Source organism: Phascolarctos cinereus, unplaced genomic scaffold, assembly GCF_003287225.1.
Source record: "Phascolarctos cinereus isolate Bilbo 61053 unplaced genomic scaffold, phaCin_HiC Scaffold_5;HRSCAF=322, whole genome shotgun sequence".
Taxonomy (NCBI): Eukaryota; Metazoa; Chordata; class Mammalia; order Diprotodontia; family Phascolarctidae; genus Phascolarctos; species Phascolarctos cinereus.
The window spans coordinates 80,009,058-80,028,164 of NW_027555958.1; the positions used below are offsets into that span (position 1 = coordinate 80,009,058).

The window sequence follows — 19,107 nt, forward strand, 5'->3', positions numbered from 1 at the left end:
GTGTGTACTTTATTCTGATAAAGATTTTTGTAGAGGTGAGAAAATAAGTATATTTCAGTAATTCTTAATGCCTTCTTCATTTCCTTTTTTGGCAATGATATTATGATTTTTTCTAATCAATAATAGGTAATGTTTCTTCTCTTAGATGTCCAGTGGATATATATCTCAATGTCCACCAAATTGTGTTGATTTCTATATAGATTTTTTTCTGTATACAGTTGATCCTGGTCTAGCTACTTTTCCTGTCTTTGACTTCTTTAATGCCATTTTAACTTCCTAGAATCTTTCTAGAACTGAATAGGTTGGTACATATCAAACTGAAGGGGGCGTCTCTTACAGAGTGTCATAGATTTTATCCTTGGCCCCTCTCTGTTCCATCCTTTTTAAAAAAAGTAATTTAGATGAAGGTATAGAAGTCGTGCCATCAAATTTATAGATGATATGAAGCTTATATGGCTATGTAACATAATGGTTCATAGAATAAATTTCCAGAAAGATCCACAAAGGCCAGAATTATGAACTGAATCTGATAAAATTAAATTTAGTAGGGATGAATGCAACTTTTACATAGGTTCAAAAAATCAACCATGCAACTATAGGACTGGGGAAATGTGGCTAAATGCTAGTTCATATGAAAAAGTTTCAGTTTTTATTGGATTTCAAAATCATTATAAGGCAACAGTGTGCATTATAAGGCAACAGTGTGAAATTACAATTCAAACAGGAAATATCATAGACTGCATTAATATAATTTTGAGAGAGATGATTATTCCACTGTATTGTGAGTTTTCAGATCTGGTTGTCACATTTTAATTTAAAAATTTTTACTTTTGTGGATACCTTTTGTTTTTACATCATCTTTATTTTTGAATATAACTTGTTTCCTTCTTAATTAAGTCTCCCCTTAAAACAAGATTAAAAAAAAACAGACAAAATATATCAGCCACGTCTGATAGTACATGCAAAATCCCATACCCATAGTTCCTGTCCCCCATCAAGTGGAGAGGGGAAGTATCTTAACTCTACACCAGAGCCAAGCATTGTCATTATAATTACATAGCCTTCAGTTTTAAGTTTTTGTTGTTCTTTCCAAATACATTGTTTTCTTGGTTCTACTTACGTCTTTGCTTCAGTTCATATATGTCATATTTCACTAGGTAGAGAGCTATCCTTAAAACCAGGAAGATATGAATTCAAGTCCTGCCTTTGATACATATTACCTGTGTGAGCCTGAGAAAGACACTTAACCTCTTAGAGATCTGGGCAAATCTTTACGTACTGAAGGTACCAACCTACATTGTTACAGGACATTTCCTCACCCAGGGAATTGCCTGTATCAGGGAAATCATAGATCCGTTCCGTATCTCTATCTTTATTTGTTTATATAATTCTTCCCATTCTTCTCCAAATTCTTCACAGTTGGTATTCCTTAAGGCACGGTGATATTCTGTTAACATTCTTGTACCACATTTTGTTAAGCCATTTCCCAGTTGATGGGGGTACCACAATTTAAAATCACATAATAGCTTTCTAATTTGTCTATTCATATTCAGGAGTCTGCATTTTATAATCCTATAATTTTAGAAAGGACTTAAGTGATCATGTAGTTCAACCTCATAACTTTATAGATGAGTAAACTGAGTCTTAGAAAGCATAGATGACTTGCCTTCAGTCACAAGAGTTAGTGACACAGTTGGGACTAGAACACACATGCTCTTATTCCCAGGTTAGTCCTTTTCACATCATACAATGATGCCTTTCTCAAGTCTTCTCTTGACTGAGTATCCCAGGAATCTTCACAAAATCGCCAGGTCTTCCAAATCAGTTATCACTGATAATGCTCTTGTGTCATAAACTAAGTGATACCGGTGCATTAAAACCCATAGTAGTCATCCTTTCATTAAATGGAATATGTCTAGTAAATGATATTTATGATAGCTCATTATGTCCTTTTATGGAGGAGTTATGGGTGTGTATGCTTGAGTGACTTTAGTTAAAAAAAATTCTTCCTTATACCTTTGTAACAGCTAGTGTTTCAGTTGTCAGTCTATGAGCCTACCTTCATTCCAAATTTCCTTTCAGTGGTTTTTTGCGAATGTTTTGGGAACCACTGTAGGAGCCTTTTGGATGATGGGTGATATATTAGAAACAATATTATTGAGGTTTCTTATAGGAAAAATGGTTGTTTGACTTCCTGAAAATAAAAGTCTGAATGGTATATAATGGAATGAAAGGAAACATATAAGCTTACAGATGCTGTATTCAGTGTTTTAATAGCTTGTTTTTAACATCTCTTAAATATTTGTCCAGTTACATAGTGGACATCAAAGTTTTCAACTTAACCATAGCCATATGGGAGTTGCTACTCATGTAGTCTCGACTGAACTGAACATGAGAAGCACAAGTTGTAATTGCGCACAAATGTCTTATTTCCAGTAAGATGTAAAATAGGTCATTTTTAATTACTTTTAAATGTAGTAACCATGTTAGTCATGTACCAATAATAGATTTCCTTGAATATGCCAGTATGCCAACTCTAAAATGATCTGTTATTTAATCCTATAAAGTTACCTTAAGTATGTGGGAATAGCAGGATTTATTTTTTCATTTTATTGTATCATTAACTAGAGAACCATATACTTGCACATGCAATAACCATATTTTCCTTTCCCCTCCCCCAATGCAGCAGACACAATGCAGATTTTGGTCCTTTTGTGTGATGACTCACTCATAAAAAATAATAGGTTTTTTCATGACTAGACAGAAAAGATCAGACTACAGCAACAAAGCTAGCTAAGTAGCTTTTCATTAGCCATTGTTTCTAGGACTAAACAGACTGCTGCTCTTCTCTTCCTCTATAATACAGTATACTCTACAGGTCACTAAGTTTTGCCCGATTTCTATTGTATCCTCTCTGTCCTGATTTTTCCAGGATATCCCCAAATTTGAATATTCTATCCATATTTCATCAAAATATCTTGGAAATTCCAATATTTTTGGCAAATCATAATTAAGGGAATTATCAGTAAGCATTAAAATAAAAAATACAAAAGCTACATAATATATGAATAGCACAATTACATTTTAAAATGTTCATATTTGGCTATAACGTGTATTTCTGTAGTTATTTATGAGATATGCATCTGTTATGTATGTAGTACATATTATAAAGGGGTATATGGGATGTTCATGGAGGATTAACACCTCTGGTATGAGAGCTTGCCAAGCCCTTTTCAGGGCTGCTCATCCACATTTGGTGTCCGCATGTTACTCAGCTCTCACCCATGGCTCCAAGAAGCTGTAGCATGTGCGACAGCCACACCCCAGTAAAACAGTCTTGGCAGACAGGCTAAACCAGGTTAAGGGTAACTGACAGGCCTCAAACCCATTGGTGAGTTAGGGGGATAGCTATCCCAAACACGAGAAGACTTCCCTTGGCAGAATGGTGAATGAGAACAATTTGTTCCTACAGCCGTGAAAGCAGCTAAAGCAGGCACTGTGGGGTGCTTAGGGTTTGGTCAGGCATCAAAGATGGCAAGGTCATCCACTGCATCCCAGGCCATCACCAGTCATCTCGACTTTTGTCTTGCCACTGGACTTTGATGACTCTGGAAGAGACAGTGAGTATGATGACTCTGCAACTCAGACTCACTTAAATCCAATTCACATGCATGTCAAGATATCACCCCGTGATGTCTTCAAAAACAAAGGATAAATAACAACATATTATATAGGTAGATAATGATATATTATATAGGTAGATAACTATTATGTAGGTATATAACAATATATTATATAGGTAGAATGATATGTGCATCAAAGTGATGACAATTGGCGACAGACTTTTTAATCATAAATGCATGAACAGTATCCTGGGGCAGCAAAACAAAATTGGCTGACTATGCATATCAATTTTTGTTTTGGAAAGTAAATAATGAATATAATTTTAATATTTTTCCTATGAATAAAAATATTCTACATTGTTTTATACATGATTTACAATTTGAAATAATTATTTTTAACATTAAATGCTGTGTCAAAAGATTATAGTCTTTTCACAACATATAAATAGTTGGAAGCATACATTTTTACACGAACCCAAGATATAGATCTTTTGTACTTAGTTGAAGAAATAGCTGAAATAACAATTTGAGTACCTGAGAAAATTATTCCACTTGATATTTATAATTACACAAAGAAAACAATGTTGTGGATGGAATAAATAGGAAGTATTTTTATTATTAAGATAAATAATATTCAGCTTTAGGTGCTATATGGGAAGCAGAACAGTAGTACCATGTGATACTAAGGGGGAAAAAAGTTCTGGATCCATTTTACCCAGTAAGACATATGGCTGAATGGAGTAAAAATAGTAAAAATAGAGAAAGAACTATGATAATATTGTTACTACTAATAGTATTCAGATACTTAATAGTTAAATGAATCCATTGTCTCATCAACGTGGCTATTTCCTCCAATAATAAAAATTGTAACCCATTTATGCTTTGTTTTGGGGGTTGCCATGGCTGAAAAATTTGTTCCCATGTGGTAGGCTTATTAGTGATGAACTTTTCTGTTCTTAGCTAGGTTCATTTTCAGAAAGCAGATGCAACTCTGTTCCTGGGATCATGATTGAAACTTTTAGGAGAGTTGCATTGCGTTGGTACAGCTTTTGAGAGCCAAGGGTCACTTCCATGTGATGATAGGGTCTTGGACTAAAGTTGTGGGGAAGAGATACATAAGAAACAATATATATATATATATATAATATATATATATATATATTATATATATATATATATATATAACATATATATATATATATATAACATATATATATATAATATATATAATAAGCAAATAATAAGTTAAGTAAAGATCAGGAATTTAGAGTTAGAAGAGACTTCAAAGGTCATCTATTCTACTCTCCTCATTCTTCAGATAAGCAAACTGGGACCAAGAGGGTTTAAGTGACTTGTTTAAAGACACAGTAGCAGAGCCAGGCTTTGAACTGAGTCTTCTGATTCCAAATCCATCACTGTTTCTACAATATCATACTTTCTTCTAAGGTCATTATTTACATTTCTCAACTCCACATCTCTAGAGTCTTCTATGTTTCCTCCTTAGTTCTTGACTCAAATAAAGATTAGTTCTTGGTAAGGCCAACCCTCTCTACTTGTTCTCTTCATTTCATCCCTTCCTATAGCTCGTGAAGACAAGTCTTCCTTGTATGTAGTGTAGCTACTCCCAGTTCAAAATAAATAAGGGAAAGGAAAGAAGAAGGCCTGGAGAAAGCCAAATTCAAATCTGATTATCTGTCACTATCAAAGATTAGGGTAGACAACTAGGGTTTTTTTTCTTTTGGAGTAAAGGAATAAAAGGTGAAAGATGGAGACAAAAATCGCTGCAGAAAAAGGCGTGCTTTTTGGTCTATGCACTTGTCCCATTTCTTTTTGCGTCTTCAATCTTTTCTTTTCCAGCAATTTCTTACTGTTCCAGACATGTTCAGGTCTCATCTGTCTTAAAGGAATAATAAAAACAAAAAACTCATTTGAACCAAAAAAACCTTCCTCAGATACTACCACCTCTTTCAGTTTTAAGCATTGTTCTTTACTTCTCTTTATTGCCAGATTCCAAGAAAGAGTAATCTAAAAGTGTTTCCTTTACCTCCATCCCTTATCTCTCAACTTCTTGCAATCAGATTACCAGTACCCTGACACTCTACTGAAACTATTCCCTCAAATGATGTTTTAGTTGCTAAATCCAATAACCTTTTAACATTCTTTATCCTTAGAATTTGAACAATGTTGGCCACCTCTTCTTCAGGGCTTCTCCTCCCTTACTCTGAACATGTTCCAACAGCCAAATATAGAAAATAGAAACTAAATAATGAAAAGTAGATTCTTTATTAATTTTGAAACTTATAATATTCTTTTGATTATCGTAATTTAAGATAATGTTGGGTAATGCAGCTTTTATAAAATGTGTCTTGTCTTCATTTTGTTTTCCACATTATAGGGATCAGCATTTGCTGCACAACCATTTGAGAATTACGATCTTTTCCTAACCACAGCTATTGGTGATGCAATAAAACTGTGGGATTTAAGAACATTGAGGTAAGAGCAAATGTTTTAGCTTTTTTTTATCAGTGTATCTCTTAAGCTTTGTCAACTTCAGTCAGCCATGTTTAAAAGTCAACAGCCTCAGATACTTACTAGCTGATTGACTCAGGGCAAGTCACTTAACTCTGTTTGCCTCAGTTTCCGCATGTGCAAAATGAACTGGAGAAGGAAATGGCAAACTACTCTAGTATCTTTGCCAAGAAAACCCCAAGTCGGACAAGACTGAAATGACTGTACAACAACAATAATAAAAAGTTAGTGCTTCATTCAATTATTGCATATACCACCTGATGTTCTTTAAAATGCAGTCGAAAAGGACTGCTTTGGGAGGCAACTAGTCTTTGTATGTTCTGCCTCAAAATTAGAAATTAGGCATTCTATCAGGCTATATGCAAGGCTATTGCCTTAAACTGGTGTTCTCAGAAACCAACTTAAAAGCAAAGCAAAACAAAACAAAACAAAACAAAAACCCAAAACTTGGTTTGCATTAGGTTTACAAAATTATATTTTCTGTCTTTGGAGATTATTTTTTAAAAACTTGAATTAAAAAAAGGCACATTTCTCTGGCTATATTAGATGTTTTGTAAATGTTTGTTGAATTAAAGAAAAAGAAATGCTGGGTTATATAATAAAACCCTGCCATTGCTAATAAGGCACTTTTTAAGGATTATATTCATGCCATTAGACATGGTTGCAGTAATTTAATTTGGGTAAAAAAAGAAACTTATGGTACCTGTAAGTCAATAGGAGCTAAAATGAATCAAGTGAATCTTATGAGGGCATTCTTAGTCACTTTTTTAAAAAGGGGATTTGGTATTTAATAAATCTAAATCCTTTGCTTTAATAAATAGTCTCCATTTTCAGAGAACTGAATGAATTCAGAAGGAAAGGCTCTGAGCAACCTGGAAGCCAGAGTGAAATTATGAAGAATTCTAATAAAAACTTAGAGAACCCTTTTCCTTAAGAAAAAACAACCCAAAACTGTAGAGGAATCTCTTGTAAGATGAAATCCTTCCTAGAATCTGTTGAATACATCTAAGGCTCAAGAACTGTGGTTTCAGAAAAATGCCTGAGCTATATAAAGGATGAAAGGCACACTTGTATATTGAATATGGGAGTGCCAGCAAGTGTGTGCATTTTGGAAGGAAGAAAAGACAAGGCTAAGTCTGCTTTTGAATATTTAATTGGGCAAAGAACTGAGCATTTGGTGGAGAAAAGAACAATCCTCTACTAAGTAAAATATATTAAAATATAAAGTTTATGGTTTGCAATGAGGATATCATCTGTCGCCTGGATGGGGGTGCACCCTCTCCAATAAAAGGACTTGACCCTGGTGTAGGTGGACCTGGATTCAGTTCTGGGGGAGCCTGATCCTAAGGAGGGGAAGCTAAGCTTTTCTCAGACTCCCTGCTTCATGATACTCTCACCCCAGACTTCTGGGAGAAATAGATTAAATAAACTTCAGGTTTGTATGCACTGAAGGGATAACAATATCCCTTCTGGAAAAGTTATTCAGCATGTAAACTAACAGGTATCAGGTACAGGACAGCTATTTGTTTCCTCTATTGCAAAAGAATGGCTAAAATACAAAGACCTTATCAGCTTTGGTTAACACATACTAAAACACAAACTCTAATCTATGATTTTTGCTATACTCTCCTGGAAGGTAAAGACTTCTGGGAGATTTGTGGGACTGTTTGAACAGATATTTTTCATTACTGTCTGGGCAGCTACTCATATCTTCTGGCCAGCCAGGCGTGCATGGCTTATTCTCCTGGTGGTGGCCAAGAATAATAACAGCTAGCATTTATATAGTGCTTTACAAACATCTTAGTTGGTCTGCACAGTAACCCTAGGGGACAGGTGCAATGGTTATCAACATTTTACAGATAAAGAATCTGAGGTGGATAAGTGGTTTGCCCAGAGTTCACATAGCTAAGAAGTGTCTGAAACAGGATATGAACTCAGGTCTTCTGGATTCCAAGTCCCTGGACCCTATCCACTGCGCCACCTAGATGCATTTTCGTCTAGCTTATGATTTTCTTCTCCAAGAAGAACATAGTTACAGGAAATACTTGTTGCTAGTGACCACCCAGGAACTCCAGACCTCTTGAATTCTTAACATAATTGCCAGAGCTGGAAACATGCACCTCTTAGGTTTGCTGTTCAGTTACCTGTACCTAGGGAAAGAAATGGAAAATAGAGGAGGTAGCCATGGACTTGAGATCTAGTCTTATATTCACTTAGGAAGGTAAATGTTCTTCCTGCCATGTGCAAATCAGCACCAGAGCCATCACTGGGGAAAAGGAAAGGAGAAAAAGCCCCTTCCTACCTTTGAGGAGTCCAAGGTAGAGGTGGCACTGCTTCCATCCCAACAAAAAGGACACCTCAAAAAAATTGTAAACCTCCTTTCCTTGTTCCCTCTGGTCCACAGAATGGGCAGATCTTTTTGGTCCATTTGTCATTTCTTGACATAATCCCTCCCCTCTTCCCCTCAACCCTCTACCTTTTACCCATGTGGAACAAATGGCCAACAAGGAACCTCTAGCCAAGCATGACCTTTTGCAGGGGGCTAGAGCATTAAGTGTCCTTTCCCATGGAGCCAAAGTGTGCCTGCCCAGCTTCATGGGAAGTGCTCCAATGCAACCTTTAGCTACAGGTACAAAGTCTGGTAACGTGCCAAAAATAATCATGATATACAATAAAAAGATAATGCTCTGCCAAGCTTAATATTTTCCTTGAAAAAGAAAGATAAAATTATAGAAGTCTTGTCTTTGGGAAAATTAGTTAATACATAATGCCTAAACCTGTGGTATTATGAAACCTTTATGATAAAATAATTAGAATAATAGCATTTAAGATCAGGAAAGGTCCTTAGAGATAATTTAGTTTAACCTCCCCTTTTATAGATGAGGATCCAAGCGACTTGTCCAAAGTCATATAGTAAAGCAAGGCTGTGTCCAAAATTCACATCTCACAATCCAGTTCTTTTCCCACAGTACCTCAGTTGATTATACTTTAAAATTAAAACATCTTTATTCTCAAGTTATATGAGTTTTAAGTAGTCAGTATCCATCAGTTTGAGAGGCAGCATGGTGTATGGAAAAACAAAAAAACAAACAAACTTTTGGCTTGGACTCAGCAGGACCTGGTTTTGAGTCCCTCATCTGACTCTTATTAACTGTCTGACCCTGGACAAGTCACATGACCTCTTTGAGTTTGTTTCCTCATTTGGTTGTGAGGATCAAATGGGATAATGCTTTTAAAGCAATTTGCAAACCTTAAAATTCTATAAAAATGTTAGCTACTATAATTGTTATTAATGCTTTAAACAGTTATGCAGGGATCTTTTGCATTTAAAGAAAAATTAAATTTAAATATTCCATCATCTCTAAATTAGACTTGGCATAATTTCCATCATCTTTATTCAAATCTATCTGCTTCACTTATGGGTCAACTTATTTTAATGTAAGTCATTATCTTTCCTAAGTGCTGGTAATAATACACTGATGATTTTCCCTATATTTGGCACTTTGGGGTATCCACAATTTCATTATTTTGGGTATACTTATCCATGTTTTCCCATAATTCTATAATAGATGTCAGTAGACACTGGGGGGTCTTTCTTTCCTTCTCCTTTCCCCTTTATCTCTTCTTCCTCTTCTTCTTCTTCTTTCTTTCTTCCTTCTTCTTCTTCTTCTTCTTCTTCTTCTTCTTCTTCTTCTTCTCTTCTTCTTCTTCTTCTCCCTTTCCTTCCTTTCTCCCCTTTTAAAAATCAAAAAAACATTTGTTAATGCTCTATTATGTGCCCAGGCACTGTAATACATGCTGGGGACACAATAACAGCCAAGCAGTTCCTGGCCCCAAAGATCTTACATTCTAATAGGGGAGACAACAGGTATTTATTATATCAAGCATAATGTAATATATATCCCAACAAAGAGGCCACCATATATATGTGTATACATATGCATGTATGTTTGTGTGTGTGTGTATGTGTGTATGTGTGTATATATATATGTCTACACACATATAATATGTAAATATGAAATACTTTGAAACACTTGCAAGGTAAGCCTTTAGGGGAAGGCAATCTAGAGGGACTGGAAGAAGCCTCATGCAGAAAGTGACTCTGGAGCTGAGCCTTGAAAGAAACCAGGAATTCTAAAGGTCCCAGATGAGGAAGGAGGTTCAGGCATGAAGTATAGCAAGTGCAAAGACACAGAGATGAAAGACCAAGTGTTGTGTCTGAGGAACAAGCAGCCAGTTCACATTTGTTGCGTGCCTCCTCTGTTCCAGGCATAGTGCTAAGCCCTGGGAACAGTTAGGAGTCTGGTTTGGGCAGCCCATGGAGTGTGTGGAAGTAGTGATATTTAATAAGGATGGAAAGGTAGGATGGGACCAGATGGGGAAGAGCTTTAAATGCCACGTGGAGGAATTCATGTTTGATTCTAGGTTTAATAGGGAGCCACTGGAGTTTATTGAGTGGGAATGGTGGTGATATGGTCAGACCTGTGCAGCTCCTTAGGAAAATCCTTTTGGAAGCCTTGTGGAGAATGGAGTGAGAAAGGATTTGAGACGGGGGATGGATCAGATAAGAAGTTATTGCAGGAGTGCAAGTTGGAGGTAATTACAATCTGGACTAGAGTTGTAGCTGTATGTGGGGAGAGAATGGAACTCATGTGAAAAGTGTTGTGGAGATAGAAACAACATGATGTTGTGAGTGATTAGATAGGAGACAGTATGGTGTAGTGGATAGTGCTGGATTTGGAATCAGAGGATCTTGTTCACATCCTACCTCTGACATACTTTCTGCGGGGTAACCTTTTCTAGGCTCCAGTTTCCTCAACTGTAAAATGAAAGGGTTGAGGTAAATGATATTGAAGGTTTCTTCTATTCCTAGATCTATGATCCTATGTGGGGTAAGGAAATAGTCTAGGAGGACACTGAGTTTGCAAACTTGGGTGTCTAGAAGGATGATGGTATCCTTTAAGGAAAGAGGGAAAGTCAGAAGATTTGGGGAGGAAACATAACTCTTGTTGAATTTGAGATACCTATGTGACATCCAACTTAAACTGTCCAAAAGCCAATGAGTTAGGCAGGATTGGGTTTAGGATAGATGATAGAGCTAGATATATAGATAGGAGAATCAACTGTGTAGAAATGCTAATGTATGGAAGCTGACCAGGTCATTAAGTGAGAGTATAGAGAGAGAAGAGAAGAAAGCCAAGGAGAGACCTTTTGGTACTCAGAGTTAGGGGACATGCTGTGGATTAAGGTCCAGCAAAGGAGAATGAGAAAGAGTAATCAGAAAGGTAGGGGGAAAACCAAGAGAGAGTGAGCAGTATCATGAAGAAAGTATTCAGGAGTGGGTGATTAACAGTGTCAAATGCTGCAGAGAGGTCAAGAAGGATAAAGACTGAAAAGAGGCTATTAAATTTCACAATTAAGAGATCATTGATAACTTTGAGAAGAAAAGTTTCAGTTGAATGATGAGGTTGGAAGCCAGATTGCCAAATGAAGTGGGAGGAAGTGGAGGAACTGAGTGTAGAGGACTTTAAAATGAATTTATCTGAGAAGGGGAAGACAGATATGAATAGCCAGTGTGGATGTTAGGAGCTTGTGAGAGATTTTTAAAGATGGGTATGAGAATAGACAGGAGGAAAGGAACCAGGAGATATGGAAAGAATGGGATGATAATGGGGACATTCTTCAGGAGAATGTGGGGGAGGATGAGATCCAGAGTGCATTAAAGGGATTGGCCTTGATGAAAAGAGGCACCTCTTTATCAGAGATTGGAATAAAGAATATAGTGATAGAGGTCTAGGGGGTGGAAGATGAAGAAAAGGGAAGAAGAGGGAACTCAAGGTGAATGTCCTTGAATTTCTTGGTAAATATGAGACAAAGTCCTTACCTGAGAGTGTGCAGAAGGTAGTGTAGGAGGTTTGAAAGCAGAGAAAGTTTGGAACAGGTGTTAGAATGGCTAAAAAAATTTCCTTGCTGCACTGAGGGGCCATTTGAGATTAGATAACATAAATTTATGGTGTATGTTCATGTATTTGCATGTATATGTATATGTTATAGATGTAACAGAATTAAATGATATGAAGCCACTTTAATTTTTTGTTTACACATGTAATAGGCTTAAAGTGAGTTAAATGTGATTTAGCTGAGTCCTCAGTAATTGGAAGCTGAGAAGGCCTCTCCACTGCTCCTGGTACAATGTCTTATGGTTAATACTGTAATTGTCATTTAGCCTAGAAAAATCGACCAAATGGGCATCAAAGACCTATTTACTGTAGGAGGATGATCTTTGAACTGAGACTGAATTAGAAAAAAAAATGGTCGGATGTGGACTAGGGAGTTAATAAGAAAAAAAAAGGTTGGGATGGTCTCATTCTGCCTTGGTAGAAAATCTGGGGGCAGCAGGAGGTCCTCATAGGGGTAGCCAGTTGGAAGAGAGGGACTGCTCTGAGGACTTGTAGGGGCTGGCCTGTTTGTTCCTCCTGGGCTAGTCAGATATTAGGGACCCTCTAGGTCCATGTAGGCCACTTCTACCCATCCTTCCTATGTATCTTTGTCCTGCTGCTTAAGTAAAGTAGCCGTATGGTGTTCTACTCAGGCTCCTAGTGTTCCATTGCAGCAGAACAGATTTGAGACATAAATACTGCTTATTATCACTGTGTTTGTGCCTGCTTTTTCAGAACATGGCATTGAGTCTTTGTGTCTTCATCGTACAGTGTGCAGAGGCTTTTACTTGCCAACAGCCACCCCAGTAACTTGCCAGGTTATTTGTCATTCTGGTTTACACAGCATGCCACTTAATTTGAAGTCATGTTTTAATGTCTTTAATGTGTTACTACTTTTCATATATTCCTTTTTAAAGCTGAAATAGCCTCTACATGTCCACAAGTCCAGCTCCCTAGTTTGTTTTTTTTTTGTTTTGCAAAAGCAATTGAGTCCCAAGGGGTATGTGTGTATGTGTGTGTGTGTGTGTGTGTGTGTGTGTGTGTGTGTGTGTGTGTGTGTATGTCCCAGGCTATATATCTGGTAGAGCCAGAACTAAAACCCAGGTCTTCTGAATCACAGCCCAGTGTCCTTTTCACTATACCAGTTGCCTTTTACTCCCATTAAAATTGTCCCATGTCACTCCTCCATATAGCCTCTTTGCTATCCTGATGGGGTGTGTGTGTATGTGTGTGTGTGTGTGTGTGTGTGTGTGTGTGTGTGTGTGCGTGTATGTGTGTATATATGTATGTATGTATGTATGTATGTATGTATGTATGTATGTATGTATGTGGCGAGAGGTATTATATAGCAACAAGAATCTCCTCAAACTCGGTAGACTTGGCTTCATTTCAGAATTAAATTGTTGCAAAAGAGCATTGGACTAGGAGTGGAAAACCTGATGACCCATCCCAGCTCTGTGACCCTCAGTAAATAATTTATCTTCTCCGTTCTCTGAGAACTGGCAGATGAGAAGCACAACAAATAGAAGGCTGGCCCTGGAGTTAGGAAGACTGGAGTGCAAATTTGGCCTGAGATACTTAAGTTATGACTCTGGGCAAGTCACTTCATCGCTGCCTGCCTCAGTTTCCTCATTTGTAAAATGAGGATAAGGTATTGTAAATAGTACTTAGCCCAGTGTATTACTGGTAGGTGCTGTGTTGTTTCGTTGTTTCAGTCATGCCCAACTCTTTATGACCCCATTTGGGGCTTTCTTGGGAAAGATACTGGAGTGGTTTGCCGTTTCCTTCTACAGCTCATTTTACATATAAGGAAACTGATGGGGCAAGGCAAACAGGGTTAAATGACTTGCCCAGGGTCACACAGCTAGGAAATGCCTGAGGCCAGATTGAACTCAGGTTCTCCTGACTCCCATGTCAACATTCTGTCCACTGTGTCTATGTCTCTGTCCACTATGTGTATAGTAAGATGCATCCAAGTGGATATTTCCTTTTGTTGGTAGGAATAGAAGTTTTTCATTTTACCTTAGACCTTTTATATATTTTTTTAATTTTAAATTTCCTTCTGTAGAAATCTGCTAACCTTGTGGAAGTCATGTAAATTTTAGCCAAAATACAAGACTTTATTACTTGTTCCAAATATTAAGAAGTAATAAAATTACGGATTTCTGAGCTTGGAAACTTTCACATTCTTATGTTTTTGTACTCAGTTGGTCTAAGTATTATTCTTGAAGGAGAACCAATAAGTTGAATATTTTTCACACATGACTTATCTTTTTCTTCCTTTTAAAATAATAAAATAAGCAAAGCAGCTTACTGGTAAAATAGTTAAAACAAAATTTGGCCAATGTATTGAATGTATGTATCCAGAGAGAGCAGAGAAATAGTATTCATTGTTCCACTTTTTAAACTTGGAAATATTAGACTCTTCCTATTTCTTATGAGTTCACTTTTTTACTATTTGAAAATATATATTCTTGAATATCCATACTTAAAGTAGCATAAGTATGTTTTTAAGAAAAATATATATGCATGTCTTTGAATTGTATATTTACCTTGTTAATTCAAAATCTGAAATATTATATAGATAATTTTAAAGGTAGAATGAATTCCTAGATAAGCAGTGGGTGTTTGAGTTCTCTTTTCCATTGTTTAAGATCCTGTAAATCTAAGAAATATTAAAGATGTAATATTGGCAAAACCTGGTGAATAATTATATATTGGAGGATGAGGAGGGGAAAAGAAAGAAGGAAGAACAGTTGTTTGAAAAGAATCCAAGATGATTCTTAATTCTAAAGAAGTGCCATTGTGTGTTAACAGGTATTTGTTGTTGTTTGGGGGGGATGAGTGATATGTGTAATTAATTTGTTTTTATCAGGATTATTTTCAGTTGTTGGCAGGACATCACATCAATTCAATTCAAAATACAGTCAGTTAAATGCCTGTATTTTTCTGTATGTTACCCACACGTAGCAAGGTGCCTGTCATGTAGCAGACACATAATAAATGTGATTAGTTTGTTGGAATGAAGTCATTGTGCTCAGACTGAGAGGACAAAGTTAAACATGACACACATTTTGTGGTTAAGGAGTTTATAATGGGGGAGAAAACATGCAAATAACTATGAAACAAGGAAAATTGTGGTAGGTAGGTAGGAGTGGTTCAGACAGTGTGCTATGGGAAATTTGAGTAGGGACAGAGAATTTTCTCTGGAGGGAAGGTGTCAGCGAAGGCTTATTGCCCGAGATTACATCTGCATTGGACCTAGAAGGAAGGGAGCAACTTCAACAGATATACTTTAATAGATTGAGAATGGGATGGCTGTTCCAGCATAAGGTTCAGCATAAGCAAAATCATAGAGCCAGAGAATAAATAATAGGAGATTTAGAGTAGACCATATGACTTAAATATCTAAAGCAGAGGTGGGGAGCCTACAGCCTCAAGGCCACATTTGACCCTCTAGGTCTTCAGGTGAAGCCCTTTGAATGAATCCAAACTTCACAGAACAAATCCCCCTCATAAAAGAGTTTGTTCTATAAAATTTGGACTCAGTCAAAAAGCCACACCCAAGATAAAAGAAAGGGGAAGAGTCAAATGTAACTCTAAGGTTAGAAAATGGTAATATCCTGAATTTGAGGGCTTCATTTCAGAATTAGGGAAAGTGGTCAGTCTCTCTTGATCATTTATCAGCATTTAGAAGTATAGGCCTCTAAATGAATGGTTATATTTTAAGTAGGACCATGTTGATCCCAAGATGGCAGAGAAGGGTGCTGAAATGTGACTGCCTCCAGTATTCCTCCAAAGACGTGTGCTGCATGCCCTCTCGTCCTGTGTAATTCTTGTTCATATGTTTATATAAATCTTCCATAAAAGATCTATCCAATATTCTAGAGGCCACCTTCTGGTTCTGATAATATTTCATATATACCAATATGACATGAGGGGCGACTAGGTGGTGCAACAGTGAATATAATGCTTGCTCTGGAGTCAGCAAGACTCATCTTAAATTTAGATCTGGCCTCAGACACTTCCTAGCTATATGACCCTGGGCAAATCACTTAATCCTTTACCTTGTTTGCCTCAGTTTCCTCATCTACAAAATGAGCTGGAAAAGGAAATGTTAAACCACTCCAGTATCTTTGCCAAGAAAACCCCAAATGGGGTCACAAAGAGTCAGACACAACTAAAAATGAGCAAAAACAACAACATATAACATGACTGCGCATCTATTATCTCTTATTGTTGGCTACATGACTGACCCACCACATTTTCTCAACATGCATGTTTTAGATGATGTCATCTGTGCTATTATTTACATGTAATCTGACCTCTAGAAATCCTGCCTTCTCACCCTGTAAGTTTTGTAACTTACCCTGGGATTGCCCTAGGACAGCTTCTCTTTGGTTGTTGATTGTAGAGTGAGTAAATGAAACTTCATCTCAACCTTCTATGTTTGGCCAGCCCAGACAGAGTTTCATCCTATCCAGCCATCCCATTTCCTTGCAATCACAGAAAACTGGCTTTCCGCTAAAGATACTGCATCCATGTTCACCCTCTCTAGTATTGGCTGTCTTCCTATATACTGGGCCAAGAGGAGGTGTAATCAAGCTTTTTGCTCCCTACTGCCATTTCTAGGTCCTTCCCCTGTCTATCACCTTCACTTAACCATCTATCTTCCTTTATGCTTCACTCCGTCCAGATATATTACTCTATCCATCTTCTGATGACTATTATCTACCATCCCCCCAGGTTCTCTATTTCTCCCCTGTTTCATAGCTAAATTCCTAGAAAAAGCTGTCTACTCTCATTGCCTCTAATTTTACACTTGCTATTCACATCTCAGCCTTTTGCAGTGAGGTTTATTCATTCATTAATCATCATCATTGATCATCAAACATTTTATGTGATAGAATACTTTATATAAGAAAGTAACTTATGTATAAGTGAACTCTTTTCATTTGGTTCTCTATCATTTGCCAATTCTAATCTTTATTCAATGAAGTAGAAGAATGATTTGAACACTTTTTTCTTTTTTTATTTTGATTGTGATACCATCTTTATTAGTCTTATTAATACATTTATGAATCTCTAATATTTTGACCATTTTTCTCACTTATTTTATACCATGTTTAATGTACATTAACTTTGCCAAGAAGTATGTTTTATTTCATTCATAGAGTGAATATTCATTGGAAACTTTTGCACTCAGATATTCAGTGTCAAAACAAAACAATGAATTTGACATAGTGTGCCATATAAAGTAGATTTTTTAAAGGCCTAAAATACTTGAGATTTAACTTACATTTTCTAGCTCAATGATTCTCAAAGACAGCCTATATTCCATGGCTCGCTAGAGTGTCAGGAGTTTTACTAAGTGTGCTGTAATTTGTATGAAACTTACACTTGAAATTGTATGTGTATGCAGTTCCATAGACTGTTACTAATTTTTCAGAGCAAAGAATTATATTTCAGTTGGAGCTAAACATTTTGAGAACCATTTCTCTAAATAATTAACATAAATATCTAAATCTCTTTGTCAGTGAAGGCTCATTTATTCCTTATTATGTTATTCTTTTTTGAAGTATATGGTAAAATAATTTCTATGTTGGTAAGAATTAAAAATAGTTATATTTCTCCTCCTTCCCTCCCCAGTTTTCACCAGTATACCTTCTGTCTTTATTTAAATGCTACAATGTATGGATTTTTTTTCAACTTTTGCTTCCTAAGGAATTGCCTTGGATTTCTTTTTTTTTTAAAAGAAATTATTTATTTATTTTTAATTTTAAACATTCACTTCCATAGGATTTTGAGTTTTAAATTTTCTTCCCCTCTTTCTTCTCCCCCCTCCCCAAGACAGCATGCAATCTGATATAGGCTCTACTCATACATTTATATTAAGCATATTTCCCATTAGTCATGATGTAAAGAAGAATTAGAACTGATGGGAAGAACCATGTGAATAAAACAAATCAGCAAAAGAAAAGGAGAGCAAATAGTATGCTTCCATATGCATTCAGACTCCATAGTTCTTTCTCTGGATGTAAATAGCATTTTCCATCGTGAGTCTTTTGGAGTTGTCTTAGATCCTTGTGTTGTTGAGAAGAGCCAAGTGTATCAAAGTCAATCTTTGCTCAATGTGGCTATTACTGTGTACAATGTTCTCCTGGTTCTGCTCACGTCACTCAGCATCAGTTCATATAAGTATTTCCAGATTTTTCTTAAGTCCACCTGCTTATCATTTTTTATAGCATAGTAGTATTCCATTATGTTAATTTTTCTCTGTTTTTAATAGACAATTTTGGTTAAAGTAAATAGGAACTTTTGGAAGAATTGTTGAAATAACAGTGTTTATATTATAAGTGTAAAAAGATTGCTACAGTAAAAGAAATGAACTGAAGTTATGTTTACTCTTTAATTAGAGTCAGTGTTAATATGGTTAAAATAAAATACTTCAAAAGAAAATAATTGAAATTTCCTTGAATTGCCAATTGAAATTTGGTATGTTTAGCTATAAACTGTCAAGAATATTATCACTTGCACCCAGCTCATTCTCTTTATTCATACAGATACCATCTTAGTTTAGGCCCTCATCACTTCTCACCTAGATTATTGCAACTCCTAATTGGTATCCCTGCCTCAAGTTTTTTCCCCACTCCAGTCCATTTTCTGCATAGCTACCTAAATGTTTTTTCTCAAGCTCAGATCTGAGAATGTCACTTCCCTACTTAGTAAACTCTAGCAACTCTCTCTTGCCTCCAGGACAAAATATGAACTTTCTTTTTTTAACTTTTAAAGTCCTTGCAACTTGGCCCCAGCCTATCTTTCTAGACTCATTGTACAGTTATCTCTTTCACATGGCAGGGGTTAGGAGCACAGCACCCCCACAATCTGGAAAATCTGTGTAAAATTTTTGGCCCTCTCTTTGTACCAGAGAAGTCTGATTTTTTTTTCTTTTTCTTTTATGGGGTGTTTACAATCCCTTACTGTAATATTTGGGCTAAGTATTTGTTCATAGGCTC

General features: G+C 36.4%; 1 protein-coding gene across 1 annotated transcript in view; it reads left to right on the forward strand.

The window, feature by feature from the left end:
* The window catches only part of WDR27 (WD repeat domain 27), a 223,416-nt gene that overhangs the window by 67,511 nt on the left and 136,798 nt on the right, over positions 1-19,107 (forward strand). The window contains exon 21 of the mRNA XM_078155033.1: positions 6,019-6,116. Within this exon, the coding sequence (XP_078011159.1) occupies positions 6,019-6,116 (98 nt within the window). The remainder of the gene's footprint in view (positions 1-6,018; positions 6,117-19,107) is intronic.